General features: G+C 45.1%; 1 protein-coding gene across 1 annotated transcript; it reads right to left on the bottom strand.

The window, feature by feature from the left end:
• Positions 1-6690: 6690 nt before the first annotated feature.
• On the bottom strand, positions 6691-19943 carry LOC126527722 (uncharacterized). Its single transcript, XM_050175594.3, has 5 exons — positions 19809-19943; positions 13690-14077; positions 11265-11511; positions 7990-8182; positions 6691-6944 (listed from the first exon to the last, which is right to left on the bottom strand). The coding sequence occupies exons 1-5, from the start codon at positions 19810-19812 to the stop codon at positions 6784-6786; spliced, it is 993 nt and encodes a 330-aa protein (XP_050031551.2). The 5' UTR covers positions 19813-19943; the 3' UTR covers positions 6691-6783.
• Between the last annotated feature and the right edge of the window lie 1755 nt (positions 19944-21698).

The following is a 21698-nucleotide window of genomic DNA, read 5'->3' as shown; positions in this document are numbered from 1 at the left end:
TGGCTGTGGTGTTACAGGTCAGTTAGAAGTCACTGGTTCAGTCACAACCTCGGCGGCTGCATTGATCTATGGGGACGGAATGCAGAAACGCTCGTTTACCGTTCATTGGGCGCACGTTAGGTACCTCCAGGTGATGAAAAGTTAATCGGGACTCCCACGCTACGGCGGTCCTCATAATTAGATCGTGGTCTTCGCACGTAAAACTCCAGAACTTATTTAAATCAAACTTTTCAGACCTATCAAACCTCGCGGAATCGCAACCAAATTTCCACGGAAGCTGTTAATGCGATTAGGACCGAGCTGTTAGTGTGAGGAGCAAGCTACAAAGATGGTTATTGGATAGATGCGTAAACGTTTGTGAGTAAGCGCATTTGTTCTTGTCCCTTGCTGAAATTTCTGAATATTTTCTATTTTTTTGCTATTACAAGTACTTTGCTGGTTAGCCAACATGAATTCCGTCTACTTGTCCCACGAAGAAGTAGTATTACGTATACTCTTATAGGCTTGTGCAGATAATCCACGTAGGAAAACGAGGTTGCCGCAGCTAATGCACAAATTTCATTCAACAGTAAATCTCAAAATATGTGAAACTGTATTCCATATTATGGATTGATTTTTTTGTACTTCAAATACACAGAAAATTGTATTCCAATGACAGGGTACTCTGAGCTTTCACTGCTACATTCCTGTTTTTCTCCTCTTTTCCATTTATTTTCTTCCACTCCTAAATTTATCAGCTACGTTTCACGAAACAGAATTTTTAAATTGCCAGCCAGCCCGATGCCTTATTTCCTGTCGTTTCGTCCTGCTTTTAGCGCTGTTTACTTCCATTTCGTTCAATGTAACCTACGAACTAGCTCATGAACTCGCATTACTGCAGTAATCGTTTGCCACTGATCACCCTGCATACTTACACGTGGTTTCAGGTAGATGTGCATCAAATACTGTTCTGAATAAATGTTACAGGTACGTGGAACACTAATTCGAATAAAATTGCTCATTTCAGTGCAGCACAATTTCGCATAAAATTTATTCGTTTACTTAAAAAAATAGAAACCTATTTAATATATGAAACTCTCTGCCATATATTCTGTTTTGTTATGTGACATGGCCTTCCATTTAGGTGAGTGGTACGTGTGTCGTCCGTTTATACGTTTTTCATTTGAAAGCATTAAACGGCCCATTGAGCGAGAAAAAAATAGAGCAAGAAATTTCACATTTCAGTGTAACAGTTTCGCATATTTATTTATCCGTTTACTTAAAAATAAGAATATATCTAATATATGGAACTATGTTCCATATATTTTGTGTTCTTATGTGGCATGGCATTCCATTTGGGAAAGTGGTACGTGCGTCGTCCAGTTATACGTTACTTTTTGATTTGAAAGCATCAAATGGCCCATTGAGCCAGAAAGCCGGCTTCTGTAGGCTAGCAGCGACACGGTACCTAAATTTTCGTTGGCTGCGATGGCAGATCACGAGCACGCGTCGGGGAGAGCAGAGCGGGCGAAAGGGAACACCTATGATACGATAGCGCGACAGGTGTTGCCTGAGGGGAGAGGGTATCGCCGCAGCGCCACGTCACCCTCGCTCTCACAAGCCGGCGCGCGGTACGTATCTCTCTCTCACCCCACTGGGCTCAGCTGCTGCGCGCGCCTGCCGGCCTTGTTGACCGCTGCTGCTGCTTCCTCGGTCTCTCGGCGCGCAGGACGTCGGTGGCATGTGGTGTTGGTATCGCAGGCTGCTGCTACTCGCTATCCTGGACAGCAGGTACCACTGTGGTACGTTATTCACAGCGCAATACTCGAAGGGTGACTCAGCGATGTTCAATTGGACATCAAAGCTTTCACATCCACAACTCATGAGATGTGCTTAGGTGTCGTCGGATATTTCTTTAAATGTCAATGTAATCGCTGCGGCTCGCGTTCATTTCAGAATGTACACTGCTATTCGCGTCGCGCACGCAATATTAATGGAGAAAATTGTTTTGCTGTAGAATCAGCGACAACATTTCAGAAAATTCCAATACAAGAAGGAGTGTCTTGCATCGAGCGATGTCCTTGCAATAGTTATCATCCGGCGAAGTAACTGTCACCAGAGAAAGCGAAACAATGCACGCGTCTCAGTATATTCAATGGTATCTGCAGCCTAGGTTGAACGCAACTAATAGTGTCAGCCCGTCGGACCTGATAATACAGTTTACCACTAAAATCACTAGTGGGAACTCTGGCGCTGCAATCGTTCGGCTACCACGGAAGCGATTATTAGTGAGAGTCTTTGTGGGGTCTTCTTGCTCGTGACTTCAGACGTTCGTGTGCTTGTGTCTCCAAGAGTGACGTAACAAGAGTCCAACCAAGCATCTCCAAAGATTGGTGACGCCTGTGTCGGTCAGCCGTCTATTTCTTGCCGGAAAATAATTACTCGTGCACGTGTAGCACATCTCGTGGCGTTGACTCAAATGTAATGCCAACTAATGTATGTTCGCCTAGTTTAAAAAAATCAGTTCTGTTGTCTTAGCCACCAAATACATGTTGTCATTATAAAGCACACTGTATTAAGGGACTCCGAACTACTTTTAACCACCTGGTGTTGCTTTACGTGTACCTAAATACCTAGGAACGTTTCTGAATTTCGCCCCTATCTAATGCGGTCGCTGTGGCCAAGATCGGAACCATGATCCTCGAGCTTCGGAGCGTGCCGTCATATCCACTGGGCTATCGCAGCGTATGCGTAATTTAGATAATTCTGTGTTGCGTTGTTTGCTTAACTACCGGTCGGCCCTTCTAAGAATTTTTTAAAATAATATCTTCCTTTCTCTAAGAAGAGAGTTTGCTCTCTGCTCCGGTCTCAGGAAGCATGTGTCATGGCGGGAGATCGGAAGATGCGTGAAAATGTGGGCACGCGTATCCTGACGCAAGGATCGAGCTGTACGTTGCTTTCGTTGCCCGGCTGGCGACGGCGCCGCCATAGATGCAAGCGACGTGTGGTTGGCCTTATGCAGCCTACAGGCAAGCTAGCAGGGAGGCTTCTTAGTCAGCTTGACTGCAAAGCGAGAACGACGCCATCGGAGTGGACGCACCGTGAAGCATGGCCTCCGGTATTGAGGTAGCGCACTCCGCCCGATCTCGGAGGCCATGCTTCAAGCTGAGGGTTTCCTTCGAGAACTACTAGAGCAATACGGTTTTCGAAAGCAGGTGTCAACCGAACTGGCTCTATTGTCGCAAAAAGAGTACATACTTAATGGATTTGAAGAAAGGAAGTTAACCCTTGGCATATTTGTAGATTTTTCGAAGGCGTTCGAAAGGATTAATCATACCACTTTATTATGCAAATTAGCACATTATGGGTTTCGTGGAATACCTTTAGAATTACTAAAATCATATCTCGAACAAAGAAAACAGTGCATCGCTATTTCAGGCGAATATTCATCTTTGCTTCCTGTGAAGGCTGGGGTTCCGCAGGGCAGTATACTGGGACCGATCTTATTCAATCTTTATGTTAATAATTTAATAAGCATTAGTGATCAAGCATATTTTGTTATCTATGCAGATGATACCAGCATTTTCTTTCAGTCCAAGGATATTAAGGAACTCGGAAGCTTAGAAAATACTACCCTTGATAGATTGTTTCTATGGAGCACAGTAAGTTCCTTAAAAATAAACGCAGCGAAAACCAAATGTATTTTATTTGCGCCGGTGCAAAAGCAAATAAATCGTTGCTTGGATATCTATTTAGTCAATTCTAAAATCGAGTTTGCGAAACAGGTTAAAACACTAGGAGTCGTTTTTAACGAAAATTTAACTTGGGACGCTCATGTTGACCTTGTAGCTAAAAAGTTGGCGAGGGCATGTGGAATGATTTGCAGATTGCGACAGGTGATTCCACCGAAACTCAAGCTTCTTCTATATAATGCCTTATTCCTCCCGCATATAAACTACTGTAACCTTGTTTGGGGGACAACATCTCGAACAAACATTCACAAATTACTTGTAATACAGAAAAAAGTTATTCGCCATATCGCAAATGCCCCATACGATTCCCATACGCGGGATTTGTTTCAGTCACTTAATGTCCTTTCTGTCAGGCATGCATACATATTTAACCTGCTCTTAAAATACAAGAGCAGCTTAAAACGCACAAATGAGCATTTTCTTCGAATGAGCTGCCTCAAAAAATCTTTGCAGCTGCCGTACAGCGTAAGGCAAAGAGAAATATGGGATTTGCCATTTTCCCGAACCAATAATGGTTTTAACAGGTTACAATATCGTGTACCATTCCTGCTAAATAGCCTTGAAAAGAGGCATATAGACCCGAGGACCATCACTAGAAAACAATGGAAAGAATTTTTAATGGCAAACGACGGTCTTCAACTTTAAAAAAGAAAAGAAAAAGAAAGGGGAAAAGGCGAGGGGAAAAAATGTAATGTAAACGTTTTCTATTATATTGCAGGTCCCTTGTTTTCGTATTACCTTTGTATGATTCTTTTATTGTCTGTACGACCTGAGTGAAAATGGTCTAAATTGGACCAGAAATGCGTTTTTTTTTTCCTTCGTTTTCCTGTATATGTTTTCAGACATGTTGGCCTGTACGTGGGATGCTATTGTACGCGAATACATTTGTCTTGCTTTTTTCGGTGAGATGCAACACATATATGTAAACAATATGTATTTACAATGAGTGTAAAACCTTAGCGCTGCCAGTCAAACAGGAGCAAGGGCCTCGTCAAGCTGCTTGTAGCAGATTTTTTGCTCTTGTCCCAGCATTCTTTTTTTTTCATACGCGAAAGAATGCTGAATAAAGATTTTTTTGAATGATTAATTCGCAGCGCTATTATACCTACGGGCATAGAGTTTCCTACAAAAATTACTAGAGGGAACTCTGGCGCTGCAGTCGTTGTCCTACCATGGGAATGATGGGAAGTACGTGGATTTGTCTGATCTTCGTGTTTGTGGATTCAGACGTTCTTATGGCTTTGCATATTACGCTATATAAATCTTATTGTCGTATATTTCAGCGCAATCTATATTCTTCGAAGTGCAGAAGACGCCGGGAACGCGTACAGTTACTATTAATTGCAACGATTGAGTTTGTCTATGTGCCCAAATCGAAACAAGCCAAGCGTCTCAAGGCACTGGCATGCCCGCTATAAATTCATAAGTGCGTTTCATTCGCTTGTCGATACATGCATCCGTGGCTTAATGGTTTCGATATCAGGCTTCGGTACTAGAGTCCTTGAGTTCGAATCCTGCCTTCGGGCAATTTTAATGATGTTTATTTAATTATTTATTACGCAATACACTGTTGAAAAAGACGAGTTTACAAATTCACAAAGCCGTTTGAAGCCAAAAGGACGAAGTTTAGGCAAATCCATGTACTTCCCATAATTCCCATGCTGGGACAACCGCTCCCATTGTAGCTCACGTTTACACTAGCGCCAGAGTTCCCTCTAGTAATTTTGTAGGAAACTCTATGCCTACGGGAACTGCAGGTACAACGATTCAGCCATTTTGGAAATGTGGGGCAGTGAATGAATTTCCCTAAGCTTCCCATCATTTATGTCAACATAGGGCTTTAGCGTGTCCAGCTCACCGGTAAAGGCAAGGGCGTTTGCGTATTACTGGGTTACCGGACGCTGGTAGCGGCACCTTGTGACGCTTCAGCTAACCACAATGCCTTAAAGACGCGGTTCTCGTGTTCTATAAGTGTAATTGTTAAAAAAAAATTCACCGACGATTACGATACTACCTAATCCGAAATTTGAGCGCAGCTCTATACGTGTTGTCATTTCGCGATTTCGCGATACATTGGGTGGTGCGCACAACCTGTCTCGTGCGGCACGTTGCAAATGCATCAAAGTGCGGCGCGACTGCCTCGCTAAATCAGGAGATCGCGAGAGCCAGCGTGTGGGTGACGCGTGGGCGCGATTCACAGCAGCCACCGCCGACAGATTTCTCAGACGACGCGTGCTAGACACGCATCGTCGCGTATAGTCATTGTCGCCGCACTACGCTTTCCTTCTCACGCTTTTGCCATACCCTCCTCCCCGCTTTGCTCCTCGAGTCTTTCATTACACACTACGCCCCGCGTTCACGTTCACCTTTCGCTGTGCTCGTTCGCTCAGCTACGCCGAGGTACGATGCTCACACTCGCCACAGGAAAAGACGCCCAAGAGCTGCGCTCTAAATCTCCCTTATAAAAAGGCAAGGCATTCACAATTACTCCGTGGCTGAAAATTTACGCTAGTTAACGAAGTAGAACACGCTTGGTTACTGCAATATTAGCTCTGTGTTTCTCTTGCTAAGCTCCGTGCCATTAGGAAGCGCCACCAATCCGGCCGCTCACATTTATGCTTCGGCTAACGCGGTAATCCGCTTGCGCAAACCAGATTGCCGGGCACGCTAAAACTCTATTGCCAGGTGGCGGCAGTCGTATATCGATGGGGGCGAAACATAAGAACGCCGGTGTACTTTGATTTAGGTTTACATATAAGAGCCCGAAGCGGTCAGACTTATTCCGGACTCGGCATCTACTTCCGTGCCTCATAATCACACCGTGGTTAATGCGTGCAAAACACGAGTTAACAAAATAATGATCGAAAAATGTTGCTTTGGATCTCCATTATTTTTTTTCTTCTTGCGCTCTGAGCATCAGTGTGTCTTGATGCTCAAAAAAGAGGCTCCAACACCAAACTTGAAACAAAATTGGACTTTCTTTGTCAACATTTATTCGTCACTTTCGCTATGCCCTTCGCCCTGGCTTCTTTCCATGGGTACGTCGGTGTGTTCACGGTGTATCCCGAGGACAGCCGATGAGAGAGTTGGTCACGTTCCATACGGCCACTCTACCAGGGCATCTGAAGTCGATGAGCATGAGCATCATGTCAGGCCGGCCTTGCAGTGTCGTGAGCCAGGAGAAACCGCAGCCGTGACAGGTGAATCGGTTGCCTGTGTTGTAAGAAGAAAAAAAAAAATGCCAGTTTAGCCAGCAGGGCGAAGCATTGATAGCGATTGCAAGGCTCAGCTTTGTGCTCGGATTTCTCGGGCGTTATTCAAACTAGACGCGGGTCCGACTAATGCGGATGCGATATACGTGTGTGCGCCAAAATTTCTGGCACCCTCTACCCTGCCGTGAACATCGCAGAGGCACCACTACGCTGCCTGTAAAAATTCACGCCAGTAAAATAACGTCACTTTCTGGCTTGAGCTTTGATATTCTTTTGTGCCTTTAATATTTAATAGTTTGAGAAGACCTGAGGTAAAAGGCATGCCCTGTTTGTGTTATGTTTCATGACAGTTGCTTCTGGGCTGCCATTTTGAAAACTCTGAGCAAAATTTGAGTCAAGAATGTAAGATGGGGTATCACTAACTTTAGTCATAGAATAGTGCAGAAACATAACCCCCAATTACAGCATGGCAAATAGCATGGCATGGAATATAGCATAGCTATACCTAAATGTATGCAGAGCCTGCATACATTCTTGGGCCTATCTTATCTTTCTTTGACATTGAAATTTAAAATATTTAGTCACATATAAAGGTGGCATCTACTCTCTTCAAAACAACAGTAAAAATAAGGCGAAACATATCTTTAAGAATAAATATAGCAGGTTCATAAAACCTAGAAAAGAATTAGAAGAGTGAATAAATGCAGTGAACATATAGTCCTAGATACATTGTAAAACACACAGGCAAAAGGCGAGGATATTCGCTGTTACACCGCTAAGTTCCACCGTTATCCTTCGAGTTTCCGCCCACTAACTTAGTAGGAAGGCAGGCAATAGGGAACGCCCTAAATGCTTGCTTGTAGAATAGGCTCAGAAGAATCATCACCGTGCAACATGTCTTAATCTCAGTCAAAGTGTCAGGGAGAAGTCGCTTTTCACGAAACAGATGAGAAAGGCTGAGACTAACATTTATGTGATTACTGAATTTTCCGCGGAATTCGTAAGTGATAACGAAAGTCAAACAAACAACCACTGCACGGCCTCACCTGCGGTGATGATCCTGGCCTTGCCTAACTGTTGATTACGCTCCGCATTCAAAGTCATTGCTTCCATCAGAGGCTGGAAAACGGGGCGGCTGAAATCTCGCAGTTTGTTCAGCGTGAGACGCAATGTAAGAGGCGCCACTCTATAGAAGGCCTTCTCCTCGATGCTCTCAAGTTGACCAGCGTTCAGCAAAATCTGCGTGGGATCACAAAGCCCGAGTAAAATGGTGGCTCTCGTAGATCCCCCCCATCCTGTCCAGCATGGTCTCGCTCTGCGAAGTTTTACCACCACCAGAGTATTCGTACATACAACTCTACACTACGTTTCATACGTAACAGGCAATGCTACCTAGGCCAGAGAGACTCCTATCAGTGCTTGCCTTCACGGGCAAAGAAAAATGAAGTTTCACTCGAAAACAAAGCGTTGAAAGTGAAAGCAGCACCCATTGTTTACCGATGCGTTTGGGTTTGAGCCAGACAGGCAGCCGCTGCGCAGTATAGAAACGGCACCCTGGCCGATACCAGGGGGGCCATTCTGTAAAAGTCCACCTAGTGGACTGTCCATTTCGGCCGCTCCTTATTGTGTGCAGTTGTACGAGCGAGGAGGAGACTACTGGGTAAATAAATAACGCAGTGAGTTGAGGGGAAACCAAGCAATAGGCGCCGAGGAATTCTTCATAAACATTGAAGGACCACGGGAGAAATTCACGCACCACGACATGCGTGCGAATACTTGAGCTGTTGCGTAAGTTCACAAAATAGTTCGCTGTGTAGCAGCCGGCACGGAACACGTACTCGACAGCTGTCAGCCCCACCATTTCTCTTACTGAACTACGCGTGAACCGGCCGCAGACGACGCCGAAACCAAAACATGAAACAGAGAGTTTAGCGCTGGGATGACGTAGAACGTAGGAACGGGATGACGTAGGCGGAATGTAGAATACTGCCACCATGGAGGAAGCAAAAATATGAGAGGGAGCATTACGGCACGCGGCCAGCCTTGGCAAGCGAACGATCCGTGAAGCCACAGTGGAAGCTCACCACGTGACCTGTTACGTCGAGATCACGGAGCAAGAATCGATATTGGCTAAGACGCTTGATTCCCACTGGATATGCCAGTAGATTTTATTCGGTAATGGCGCTCTTTGGCCACACCTGGCCCTTGCGCCAATAAACATCATATATTCATTCATTTTATTCGGTGCACGCTCGTTCAGCTGCCCTCCCTGCAGAGCTGGATCACAAAAACCGACCGCGCACTTTGACCTGACGATCACGTGTTGGGCCGACAGATTTGGCTTCATTCGCGTTGCGGTATGCTCCCTCCTCTTTTTCCTTCCTCCATGGCTGCCACGTTCCACTACAAAAACTGCTTGATGTAAGCGCGAGGGTGTGTTTACTTGGTGTCGTTGTGGCTTTACAGCGAGGCTGAAAGCACGTCGCTGTCGTGTCTGGGAGACGCGTTTGGTAAACAAGCAAAATCAACGTAGTTAAGCCGGGTGTGCGTAGAATGTGAGCAGAGCGGAGCGTAAGCAACTCTCTTCTAAAACTGACATTTATGTGCACTTCACCGCGTCGTTCTTGCAGCCCTAAATGCATTGCGCGTTCCTCGAAGCGAGCTTACTCTCTACGCGCGAGCCGTGCATCCACCGTCCATACAAGGGCATAACGACGGCAAGGGCGGCCCACGAGTAGACCTATAATTGCTGCAACAATAAAATAGTGTGTCACACACGGAAGAAAGGTATATGTATCTGTTACGGGATTCCATGTAAAAGTTAGTGTCACGTGTAGTTTCATGCCGCAAAGAACGGCGCAATTCTTTCAGGGATGTCCGGCACATGTGAACCTATTTTACTACAGCGCCAGCTGTGACAAGATTCTGCGACCAGCGGCCGCTGCGCAAAACTTGCTCTCGCTAGAGAAACATGGCACGTCACATAGTGAAAGAACAAAGTGCCATAATACCTGAGTTGACGCAAGCTTGCGCCCAGGAGTTGCAATATGTCAAGACGTTATCCCGTAGAAAGAGGCCCAGACCAAATGCAACTGCTGTGGAAAACACGCAAAGTGCGATTTATGTAACACGACTCCTTGCGTGCTTTTCACAATGTTACCTGGAAATTGTGAAATGCAGCGTCTGAGGGAGGGAGGAAAAGAGATAAGAAGGCAGGGAGGTTAACCAGAATCATGTCCGGTTGGCTACCCTACACCGGGGGAAAGGGAAAGGGGGAAAACAAAGATAACAGGGAGAGAGAGGAAGGAAGGAAAGAAGCGTCTGAAGTACCCGGGCTATTGCTGGCGTGCGCCTATGCGACATGGCGGATGAGTCAGCTTGGAAATAATGAACAGTGTGATGCGTCCATTATTTCATTCGTTATCAGGCCAATCGGTGAATATCAGCATCAAGTAAGAATGCGCAAATCAGTGCGGACAGAGACAGAGTGCCTGCGTCTTCATCGGTTCTGCGCCTCATTCTTTCTTCTTGCGCGGCACAGTTCTACTGGAAAAATGATGAGCGGTTCATGGATTTGCGTAAACTTAGTCCTCCTACCTGCAAGCGGCTTTGCTCAAGCTAACTTTCCTAGTAATGCTTTGATAAGCCGAAAAATCCGCCCATTGAAATTTATTCCCAGCCCATTTCTTGTATATTCAGAATCATGGCATCGTACAGCTGCACAAAAGATTAGGAATTTCGAATTTATGACTTAGTGTTCACCTGTTTATATGTTGTGCATTCCACGCGTAAGCCCTGAACGAGATATGAGAACGTCAAAAATTTCACGTCTATGATTCTTGGAAAGTATCTCTTCACAAATATGAAAAATGTACCGAATCATGTTTTTCGTTGTTTTGGCGCGATAGATTTGCTAGACTTCGGTGTGTAGGATTTGCTTCTTCTGGCAGCCTCATAAAAACACCCGAGGCTATAACCAAATCATGATGCCATGTCGCTTGAAATTTGGTTTCAAACATAGCAAATTTCGTAAATGATATAATCCTGCATTCACTTTCGGTCCCACGAAAAGCTTCAATCAATGCTTATCTATAATGTGTTACAGCCTCGTTTTAGCTATTAAAAAAAGTGAGCTTTACACAAGGTGAAGCTATAGCTCGATGTTAGCACCGGTTCCCGCACCCAGCTTCATGGGAATACAGGCAAATGCTGAACACAGCAAACGTTTGCTAATGGCGGTGCCAAAATGGCTTTTATTTCAGTCGTTTCTACGATCAAGACACCTCCAGACGCGTCCTGTTCAGCCTGTTCATGTGCTTACCTGCAGGTTCGGATGATGCCTGGGGATAGCGAACGAGTAAGCGGCCAACCTCTTCACGCGAATGGATCGCAGCTGCAGATTCTTCAACTTGGGCAGGTTTCTGAAGGCGAACGCTCCGATGCTGGTGATGGGATTCTCGTTCATTACCAGCGTCTCCAGTGAAGGATTTTTGAACGCGAATGCGGGCACATTTCCCAGGTTGTTATTGGCCAGGTTCAACACGCGCAGTTTCTCGAAATTGGCAATCCTGCGTCGTTAGGATGAAACGTATATTTCAGCGTGACTGAAAGATGAACGTGCTGGTAAGGTTTGACGCTGACGGGAAAAAAAACAGCGCGAAAAACCCGGGGACGCTGAAAGAAAAGGTAGGAAACACATGCGCTGCATTCGCAACAAAGTGTCAATTCCAGAAACAACTGACATATGACATGTGCCCAGGGCCTCCTCTGTGCTTCCCACGCAATTTGTGGCAATGAACAACCCTTTAACTGGCAGCTCAACAATATTGTTGACCTCACCAAAATATCTGCAGACACTATACAAAACCAAATATTATTCGGTGCCGTTCAATTTACCTTAACTTACGTACCTGTTCAACAATGGTAGTCACAAAAATATCGAGCGTGAGCAGCAGCAGATGTTCTAGGTGTCTTAGGGGACGTGGAGGTCATGTTTTTGCTAATGAGAATATTTTCCCTTTATTTAAGAAAGTTATTATTTTTTTCTCCATTGAGGTTCATCTCAAGAACACACATTTACATTGCCAAAGCAAGTACCAAACACAACTTTTGGACCATACATTTGCCTCTGACCAGCTGGTCAACAATCTATTCGACCTGCTGTATCTTACCTAGTTTGCAGAGAAACGCTTTCATATTTCATTTGGTATGTATGAACAACATTCACAAGAAATCAAGCAATAAAAACACGTCATGTGAGGATGTCTTTCTTATCTTGCCAGTTAAAGGATTAAAACTGCAAGTTTCACGTAGCTGGGCAGAACCAAGGTAATGTTTTTGTCATACAGCTTGCAGCTAGTCATGCTATTTTTGTATCTTGACTGATTGCCTAATTAGTTATTACTATTTAATCAACTTCTGGACTATTATATTTAGAGGAAGAGTGTTAGCGACAAAATTGTGGACCATCTTGGAAATTTCCCAATCCAACTTTCTCTTGCTCAACAGGTCTGCTCGGGTTCGCGAATTAACGGCTTTCCCATGAGTGTTATAAATTATGCATACGTGATTGACGGTGCAGGTGATAATTCACTCCAGCCCCGCGTTGAAAGCACCTTTCAATTATATCTGTCTTTTAAACGAAGTTATTTTCTTAATAGTACTCGGGGGGAAAAAACGAGAATGTCACACTGCGTTTAAGAGGTGTCCTTGGGTCACTTGTGAAACCTTCCTTTTGTAAACAGCATCACTGTCAAGGGCATCCTTTTCGACCTTGGTGTAGCTTCAGCACGCTTATGAGAATGTTCTTGTATCTGCCGGAGCTAGAATTACTATATATTCTGTGGTTATTGTGTAACCTATGTGGAGTACATATACCAGCTCTGCGACCTGGCCGAATCCGAGAAAACACGAGGTCGTACCACGTTTTAGGGTGCGTCTGCAGAGCGTCAGTACACCACGCTTGCGATAAGAGTAGCACGTTAGGTTAGTGCTTACCAACGTAGCACAGTGGTTAGCCTGTCTGGTTCCGTGTTTTTTTTTTTAACTTCTGGATGTGCATTACTTCAACCTCAATGACGGCAGTGGAAAAAATTTTCTCTTCGTTATCATCTCCACTACATCAGCTCTACCTGATTGGAATGCCAGCAGCGTGCGTTGCTAATAACCGTTTACATATCGGGTTCGTATGAGGTGACAACGATCGCATTTCATCTGTCGCACCACGTGCTGTTGTCCATTATTTCTAGCAGCCTCCCAACGACGACGTGATAGCCACATGCGCTGAGAAAACAGATAGTAACACTTTGGGAACTATTGAAGTTGTTCGGTGCGTATTGGGTGTTCAGGGCAGCGTGTCACCTGCTATAATAATGTTTGGCGCTTACTGTGCGCGTGCATCGCAAATAAGGTGTGTTGGCTAATACAGACGTCTGCCACATGACCTTGCGCTTACGCATAGGGAATGACTTCCTGACAAGCTTTCTTGATACGTACCGTATTCAAGAATACCACGCTACCCCAAAATAATCGCGTTTGTCGTTCAGGAGAAACTATACATATAACGTCACGAACGACATGCACTGAACTCATCCAAGACAAGTGCAATGGTATGATGCCGAAGACCAGTGATATATTAAGGTGAGAGAGGACGGAAGGACAGCTTTGGTGCAGCCACGTGCATTAAAACGTATTCCCTGTGAAAAACATATTTGCGATCGAGGCGAAAGATGAGCTGTCACACTGACCCTTTGTAATCGATGCTAGTCAGCTGGTTCCCATATAGGCTCAACTCCGACAGAAGCTTGGCCGACTTTGCCAGCGCCGACAGCTCGAAGGAGGTCAGGTTGCAGATTTCGACGAACACTTTACCGAAGACGTACTCCCCGAACGTTCCGTTGTCGATCTTGACGACGGGCGCTTTCTGCAGCCACAAAGTTTTGTGCATAGTCTTCTCCTTACCGCTGAACGCCTTCGCGAGTTCTGCGGCACTCCTGGCCTTCATGCAGTTTATCCCGGTGAAGTCGCAGCCGCACGGACTTAGGGACTCGGGCGCAGGGCACGGGTTCAATTGGGCAGCAGCCAATGCCGCGACGCAAAAGAGCAGAACGCACTTGTATGAAGCACGAGACGAACCTGCAACGAAAAGGAACAGAGCGACACTTTACCAAGGCTTCAATTTAGTGCAGTCGATTAGTTTATTTGCTTATTTTTCTTTTTGCAAGAAGCGTAGGGCTTCAAAAGAAGGTCCGGTTTAGTTTTAACATTACAAGCCCTGTATGGTTCTGAAACACGCATCGCAAATCAATGTTGTGCCAGATTTTTGGACTATATGGAGGCAAACGGGGAAAAATGACATTCAGCGCATGCTCATATAACCGTTGAGAAGAGTACAAACCCCAAAGAAAAAAGAAAATTGGTTATAAAGAAGATGACGACTTGATTTGATCAGAAGTGGGCGAAGAAGAGCAGCGTCAGCATGGAGTTATAGCGACAAGCAGTATTATATTTCACCCAGCGACAGCTATTTGCGTCGGCAACATTTATACTATAGCTACCACTCCTCTGTGCGATGGTAGCTTGATGATTAAGGTGAGGGTTAGTTAAAAGGGAGTCCTAAAGAATTAGGTAAAAATTAGTAGGATTACATCCTATTAAAATTGCAACAGGCCGTTCACATAACCCAGATGCTTCATATCTATGCGTGCTCTCATTTATGAAAACTCGCCTGTTCATAATGCGAGCGCGAAGCAATTGACCACCTTTTTTTTTGTACATTCCGCGTGTGACGTAACAATCCACAACGCAATCGGGCGTACATCGTCTTATATGTACGGGCCACCCGGCTACACTGAGCCGCTGACCTGACGCGTGAAATTTTCACGCACTTCAATGTGGTCGACGCGGCTTACCGGAAGTTGCCGATTGCGACCGCGCATCATGAAGGCATGCCCGACACTTACCGGGACGAGATCTTGATGTGCAACTGGTTTGTGCGTGTTGTTAGAGGGAGAGTAAAACGAAGCAGTGAATCATTTGGAAGTAACAAGGCAATGATTGAATACTTTATTTGCGATGCTTCATTGCTGGTAGGCAAGTTTGGCACCAGAAGTTTCAACTTCTTGCGATTTTCAGTTTTGAAAAAGAAAAATTGGGAACAAGCGAGGCTCACTTTTTGCCACGTTTGGAATATGTTGTAGTTCAATATAAGCAATTTAGTTTTAGCAATACTCCAGGACAATTTTCTGTGACAATTAAGGGATAAGCTACGGGCGCGTGGCTGCTGCACATTTGCTACGGCGCCAAGTAGTCCGCCAGCATCTGACAGGGCTTTTGGTTCCTCGGTACAGAAGATGAGTCGGTGCAGTTTCACGTGCGACGGTTTCGCGTTTTCGCAGACGCGGAAGGGAAAAGCCGCAAAATAGGTAAACTTTTACATACAGTGGTGCGTTTTATCTTACTTTACTGTTGCTAATAAGATGTTTTGTGTTTTCTCTTCCACAGCTTAAACTAACGCGGATAAAAACATGGAACTCGTTTCAGAAGCGCTCTCACTAGTGCGCGCTTTGCCTCCGTAGCTTTCCCTTCATTGCCACAGAAAGTTGTCCGCGAGTGTAGGCCCGTGCAGGTGCAGTAAACATTTGTCACATCACGGCTAATTGGATAATGCGGGATCATCAAGGCGCGCTTGTGATTCGTATTTCTTTTCGCGTGGTTTCTTGCTTATTACGCCTCACCTTATGATAAAAAGTGCTTCTTTGGTTATCTCGTAGGGCAAATTGTTATCTTCACTCAACATTTTCCTCCTTACTGTCCCTCTAGGAAGTAAAATTGTAAAAAAGAAAGAACGCGTTTCTATTTTTTTGTCTTCTACCGCATTATTTTCCGGTTTTAGTTTTGAACAGGCCACCGACACGACGCTGACGCCAGCTATGGGCCGAGTCATCGCTGTATACAGTGTCACTGATAGATACACCAACGGCCCGTACTACGTCGACAACTGCGCCATCCCTACCCACAAGTAGTTGTAGTAGCCGTCAATGCAACTGAGCAGGCTTTATAATCAATTTATACGGACCCGCCGTGGTTACTCAGTGGCTATGGTGTTGGGCTGCTGAGCACGAGGTCACGGGATCGAATCCCGGCCGCGGCGGCCGCATTTCGATGGGGGCGAAATGCGAAAACACCCGCGTTCTTAGATTTAGGTGCACGTTAAAGAACCCCAGGTGGTCAAAATTCCCGGAGTCCTCCGCTACGGCGTGCCTCATAATCAGAAAGTGGTTTTGGCACGTAAAACCCCATAATTTAAGTTATACGGAAAAATAAAATACGATCATCATCTGAGCGTCTCCAATTGTCCTCAAACAGGTGTGGTCTGATGTGGGTCTGTAAGCTCGCCCCAAAGGAGAGCCGTGTCTCAATGCCAGCACTTGTATCTACCTTACTTGTGCTTCAATAGATCTCAACAAGCTTTTCAAGTTCAAACGTACGATCTCCTATATTCGTCGGGCGCATACGCCCGCATTTTTTTGCCGGTGTAGCACTGCGTGAAGGTTAGGCCGACTGAGACCACATTCCTTGCGTCGTGCAGCTGTCACCTCCATATATGCATTTTAAGCAATACAAGAACTAATGACACCTATTCACTTTACCAGTAGTCAGGACTATCTGGAACATAATTGCGCAGTTTGCACAAAGGGCGATAGCAAGGTATAGATAGCGTTATCCTGCACAGGCCTCCTACGACGGTGTTCTAACAATATGCAGGGGCGGCACGTTGGCCCAACGCAGCACGCAACACAACTTCGGCTTCGCAACGAAATGAGCACCCTGACGTCTCACAACACTGGCATAGCGGTACTGTACCTGGCTCCCGCAGGTACACTGACATAGCGAGGGGCGCCGCCTGCGGCGTTGTAGGCGTCACACCTTATTGGTGCACGAAATCAGACTGAAGGGAAAAAAAATAACCGCCCGCGTTTCTAACTTGAGCTGTGCGGTCTGTTCAGATCGGACCACCACGTGCACACAGGTGTAAAGCAGGAGCACACGTGTTTTTGCGCACGACGTTCATGCCAGCTGCGGAAGGTGGAACGCTGCCCTGGCTTCGCTGCAGAGCCGACTGAGCAGAAGGCGATGGCGCGTCTGCTTGGCTTCGTCATTTCTGCATCGCCACGGATCCATCATAGCACTCCCGCGGAGAAACACCCTCCCCCCCCCCCCCCCCCCCCCCCCCCTGGGGCGTCAGTAAACAGTAAAATTGTAACGTAAGGCGTAACGTCGCTAGAAAAAAATATGAGCCATTCCGTTCTGTGAAGGTGGTTGACAACCGAAGGTGTTTAGCACACGACACGAAGGTGAGACATAATTTTGAACAAAGTTATGAACTCATTTATTGTCTTGATCGGTGGTCATCGTGTCGAAAGGTATGCCCACTCATTTATTGTCTTGACCGGTGATCATTATTTCAATCTCAACCGCAATCACATTCTTTGATAATGTCAAATCGATGAACGTACGCCGCTGCGTGGTCAGTTGGGCCGGATAGGTGTGGCATCGCAAGCGTTATGTATGCAATACGGAACGCGTAAACCGCTCCCTTTTTGTTACCGACCCATCCACATTGAAATCACCGACGACAACAGGGGTAGTGTCATATCAGCTAATTCACGCAAAGTGAGTAGCCACGAACCTTACGGGACTATGAGTCATTGCATTTTTTGCTTGCTTACGGGGGTATGAGCCATTGCTCACGGGGGTATGAGCCATTGATGATGACAGTTTTCGACATGTTGTTCTGTATGTTGTATAGGTGATTAGAAAGAATTTAAGCCCTATTCGCTTCACTTTTCTGAGTGCTTGTAGCTTCTGCCCTATGGGGCTATGAACTATTGCAGTTTTTTCTTGCTTATGGAGGTATGCGCCATTGATGATTATAGTTTTTTGTTCACGGACGACAAAAGTGCACAGAACCTTGGCCATATACAGCTTCGCTGCGAAACAATGGTGGGCGGATCCCAGAGGGAGTGCAGGGCAGAGCAATGGCTCATACCCCCTTGAGGCTGAGGCTACAAGCAGTGACTCATCAATGACTCATGCACCCATCAGCAAGCAATAAGGCAGAAGCTACAAGCACTCAGCAAAATGAAGCGAACAGTGCATACATTCCTTAGAATAATCCATACAACATACGAAACAGCATTCGTTTCAATGAAGAACAAGCTGAAAACAAGCATCCGAACCACAAAATGATCATAAGACACTCCTTATAACAATCCGAAGAATGTAGCGCTCCGCATACGCTTCCCGGTAAAAATTACTGTAGCGCAAGCTGCCACGGCTACAGAACCTTATGATATGGGTAAGTGACGTCACTAGCTTTTCTTGTACGATTTAACCAGCGTAGCAACTGGTTTCAATGTCCTTGCAGCACCGCTATGGGCAATGATGTGCTGTCAACATTATCATTACTGCCATTACTGTAAAATAGTATTACTGCCATTACTCTAAAGCCATAGGGCGTTGCATACCCCCATCAGCAGTTGAAGGGGTGGTTTACAACAGCTTCCTTGGACATCTACTTTCGCAGAGTCGGGATGGCGAGTTAATTTTTTATACCTCGAAAAGTATTTTGTGCTGTAGCTAGCCCTAGGAAATGGTCTAGACAATGCCAGCTATACATAGCTACATATAAGAGGTTGCTCCACCGTCTTTCATGCTTCAATGCAATCACTTTGAAACAGCTTCAGACTTCTGATTCCTGAACCATCAAGCGCATGTACACCGCTCTCACATTGAAGTTTGTGAAGTAAAACTTGTTACATTATCAAGGACCAATGGGTCAGAAATTGCTATACAGTTGTCAAGAACACATGTATTTAGTGACATTAAAAAGAACTACTGTAAGAAACACTACGTGAATTGTTACAGCACATTCAAAAAGTCAAGGTTCGGCTACTTTAGTGGTGAATATAGTGCATATCAAAGCTCAGATCGTACCAATCATAGCATAAGAAAACAGATAGGACTGTGACAACACCACTGAGATGGTTTTGTATTACCAATTCAAAAAGTTTGCTTCTTTGTCTTAAATGAAAGGCTGGCGCTCCGCCAGCTTTTCCTTTATTTCTCGAACTTACTTAAAATGAATCGCCGATGACACTTAGCGCTATCCTTTTCTGGTGCACTTACTGAACAGGTGAAACTTACCTGCATGGTAAATCAGAATACCCAAATGGCTAATTAAGAAGATTCGCTCATTATGATTCTGATTATTCACTTTACGGCACGTGTTTCAAGTGTGAAATTGAAATCGAGCAGTATTGAAATATGTAACAGGGTTCGTACCACAAGCATCACTTTGAAGATGTGCCGCTTGAATGTGCGCGACGAAATACCTTGGTGTTTTGTCTACCAGTACAAAAATCGTGCATCAAGCAGTTCGCGATTACTGAAACTGTACCCCTAATGAATGATATAGCTGATATTTGGAACGGCTACTTCGAATCTGGCAGTAGCTTTAGGTTTTTTGCTGAGCGGACATGAATTCACTTACGCGTCTTCAGAGGCATGTTCCCTAAGTTCAATTAAAATCTTCACTGTTGAATCTTTTTGAGCAGTTAAGCGGACATGGCATTTCTTTTCTCAAGTAGCGCACACGTCTTTGGATAAACCACCTAAACCGGCCATTAGCTTCATGCAGTAACTTTAAAACCTTGTACAAATTAGAAGCAAAACACACGAAATTAGTATTTTCCTGCGCAAAAAGACAAGACATTACTCATTCTTCTCATTTGAAACTGAGTCAATCGGCGAAAGCAAGCCTACTGTCGGTTCTACGTTTCAAATTGCGTGCGAAGTTTCTCACCCATGGCTTTTCCACTAGCCTGATGTTACTGGCAGCGGATGGCCTCGGACTTGATAGATGCCTTCAGCTTCAAACGGAATTCTTTGCTGCAGTGACACGCAGACTGCTATTGCCACCCACAGATTGCTTAACGGCCATGTATCCATCGTTCCCTATTGGCTTATCTGCATGCAATGGGCACACCTATCATTACGCTGGCCCATTGACGAACGCTCCGCAACTATAAGACCTTATCAGAAGCATTGTTGTTTTTTCTTTACATTGTCCACCGTAATCAGATAATAAGTGCAAGGTTGTGACCATAGTGAGACTAATCTATATGCTGTTCATTAGTCTCTTGTTATCAGCTCCATTCTGAATGGGCTGATTCGGCGGAGATAACACCTTCCATCTTCTTTGTTTCTTTCTTGTTTAACCCCCAACGCAATTCGGTCACCGTTGCTTGCCTTGAGATCCTTTTTTATAACAATGCGTGTACTGATGCCCTCATTAAAAAGTGGATGACAAGACCAAAGTTCATACTTCCGTCGAATAACTGCCAAATAGTGGAAGCTGACGATCCATTTTGTATCCCAGCTGCCACGAACGAACCTCTATTGAAAGACGGACGATGCTACGCGAGGTAGTCCAAATTCAAATTTCTCGGAGCCCAGTTGAGGCACCGCCAGTAATTTCTAGTCTCGGACATCCACATCGTTAACTAGAAATGATTAGCTAACATTGTATGTCTCCTAATAGTCAAAATGTCAATTAGGGGATCATAGATAATCATATGTCAAAATGAGGTGTTTTCAGCAAGGTACGTACCACGTCCTCATTTTTCCCAGCCAATGCAGAGGGACCACGAAGTATAAATATGCTATGTGTCTAAGCGTCCTCGTTCAAGGTACAGCAGCACCATTAATTTTGATGGGAAAGCAAGCTGTTCATCTGCTTCTGGGCCCAGGGGCGTGAACAGCAGAACATTTGTCTTTTCACATGTCACCAATTTCTCCCGGCGGTGTTTGAGCACCAAGATGGAGAGAGCTCGCGGCCCTGACCGTGACACTGAGATGAACTGCTTGCTTCGCAACTGAGATTCTTTTGTGGTTTTGCTAGCCCTTACACGGGAGTGGACAATCGGATTCTGTTTTTCATATTTCGCTTTCTTTCTTCGCTTGAAAAATAAACATACGGCCTTTACCTCCTTTCAAGCATCTATATATTACGTGTCTGACGATCCTCTCAGCTCTTAAATAGTGATGATCCTCTCAGAATTAAAAAGTTCAACAATTCATTTTAATGAACTAATACCCGGGTGTCAGCGCTTAGAAGAATACTGGTCGTTCAGCAAACAAACGCGAAAACATGTATTTGGTCATATTGTCGTATAATGATCCCTGTGTTTTAAAATATTGGTGTAGGGAAGCTGAGACAACCTGTATAAATATGACAGCCTGTACACTCGTTAGCAACACAGGAACCAAACTCAGCAGAACCAAACTCAGCCGATATGGGCAACATTACATATGTTAGCTCTGTGCTACACACACACCAAATCTATAAACTTTTCTTGCTTCTTCAAAATTTGCAATTGGGCTTCTCGTCCATCTGCATTGACGACAGCCTTTTGAGCAACAAGGGTAAACAGATTACCTATTTTTGGAATTTGCCACATTTACCAAAGCCGTATGACGGTCTAAATCTCATTTCGCCGCTTCGCTTCTCCATTCATCGGCAATGGTTAGCCGCGGTAATGCATAAATTATAGTGGTTTTGATTGCACCCCGTAAGTAGCCCCTCTAGGCTCGCTTCAGAAAATGACTTCTTTGAGAGACCACAAAACCAGAAGCGCACAAAAACTTCGCAGTTCTACCGGAAAGGCGAAGCACCGATTGCGATAGCCCAATA

Source organism: Dermacentor andersoni, chromosome 9 (genome assembly GCF_023375885.2).
Source record: "Dermacentor andersoni chromosome 9, qqDerAnde1_hic_scaffold, whole genome shotgun sequence".
In the NCBI taxonomy this organism is placed as follows: domain Eukaryota; kingdom Metazoa; phylum Arthropoda; class Arachnida; order Ixodida; family Ixodidae; genus Dermacentor; species Dermacentor andersoni.
The sequence above is the reverse complement of the archived record's forward strand: the minus strand, read 5'-3'. Positions and strand labels throughout refer to the sequence as shown.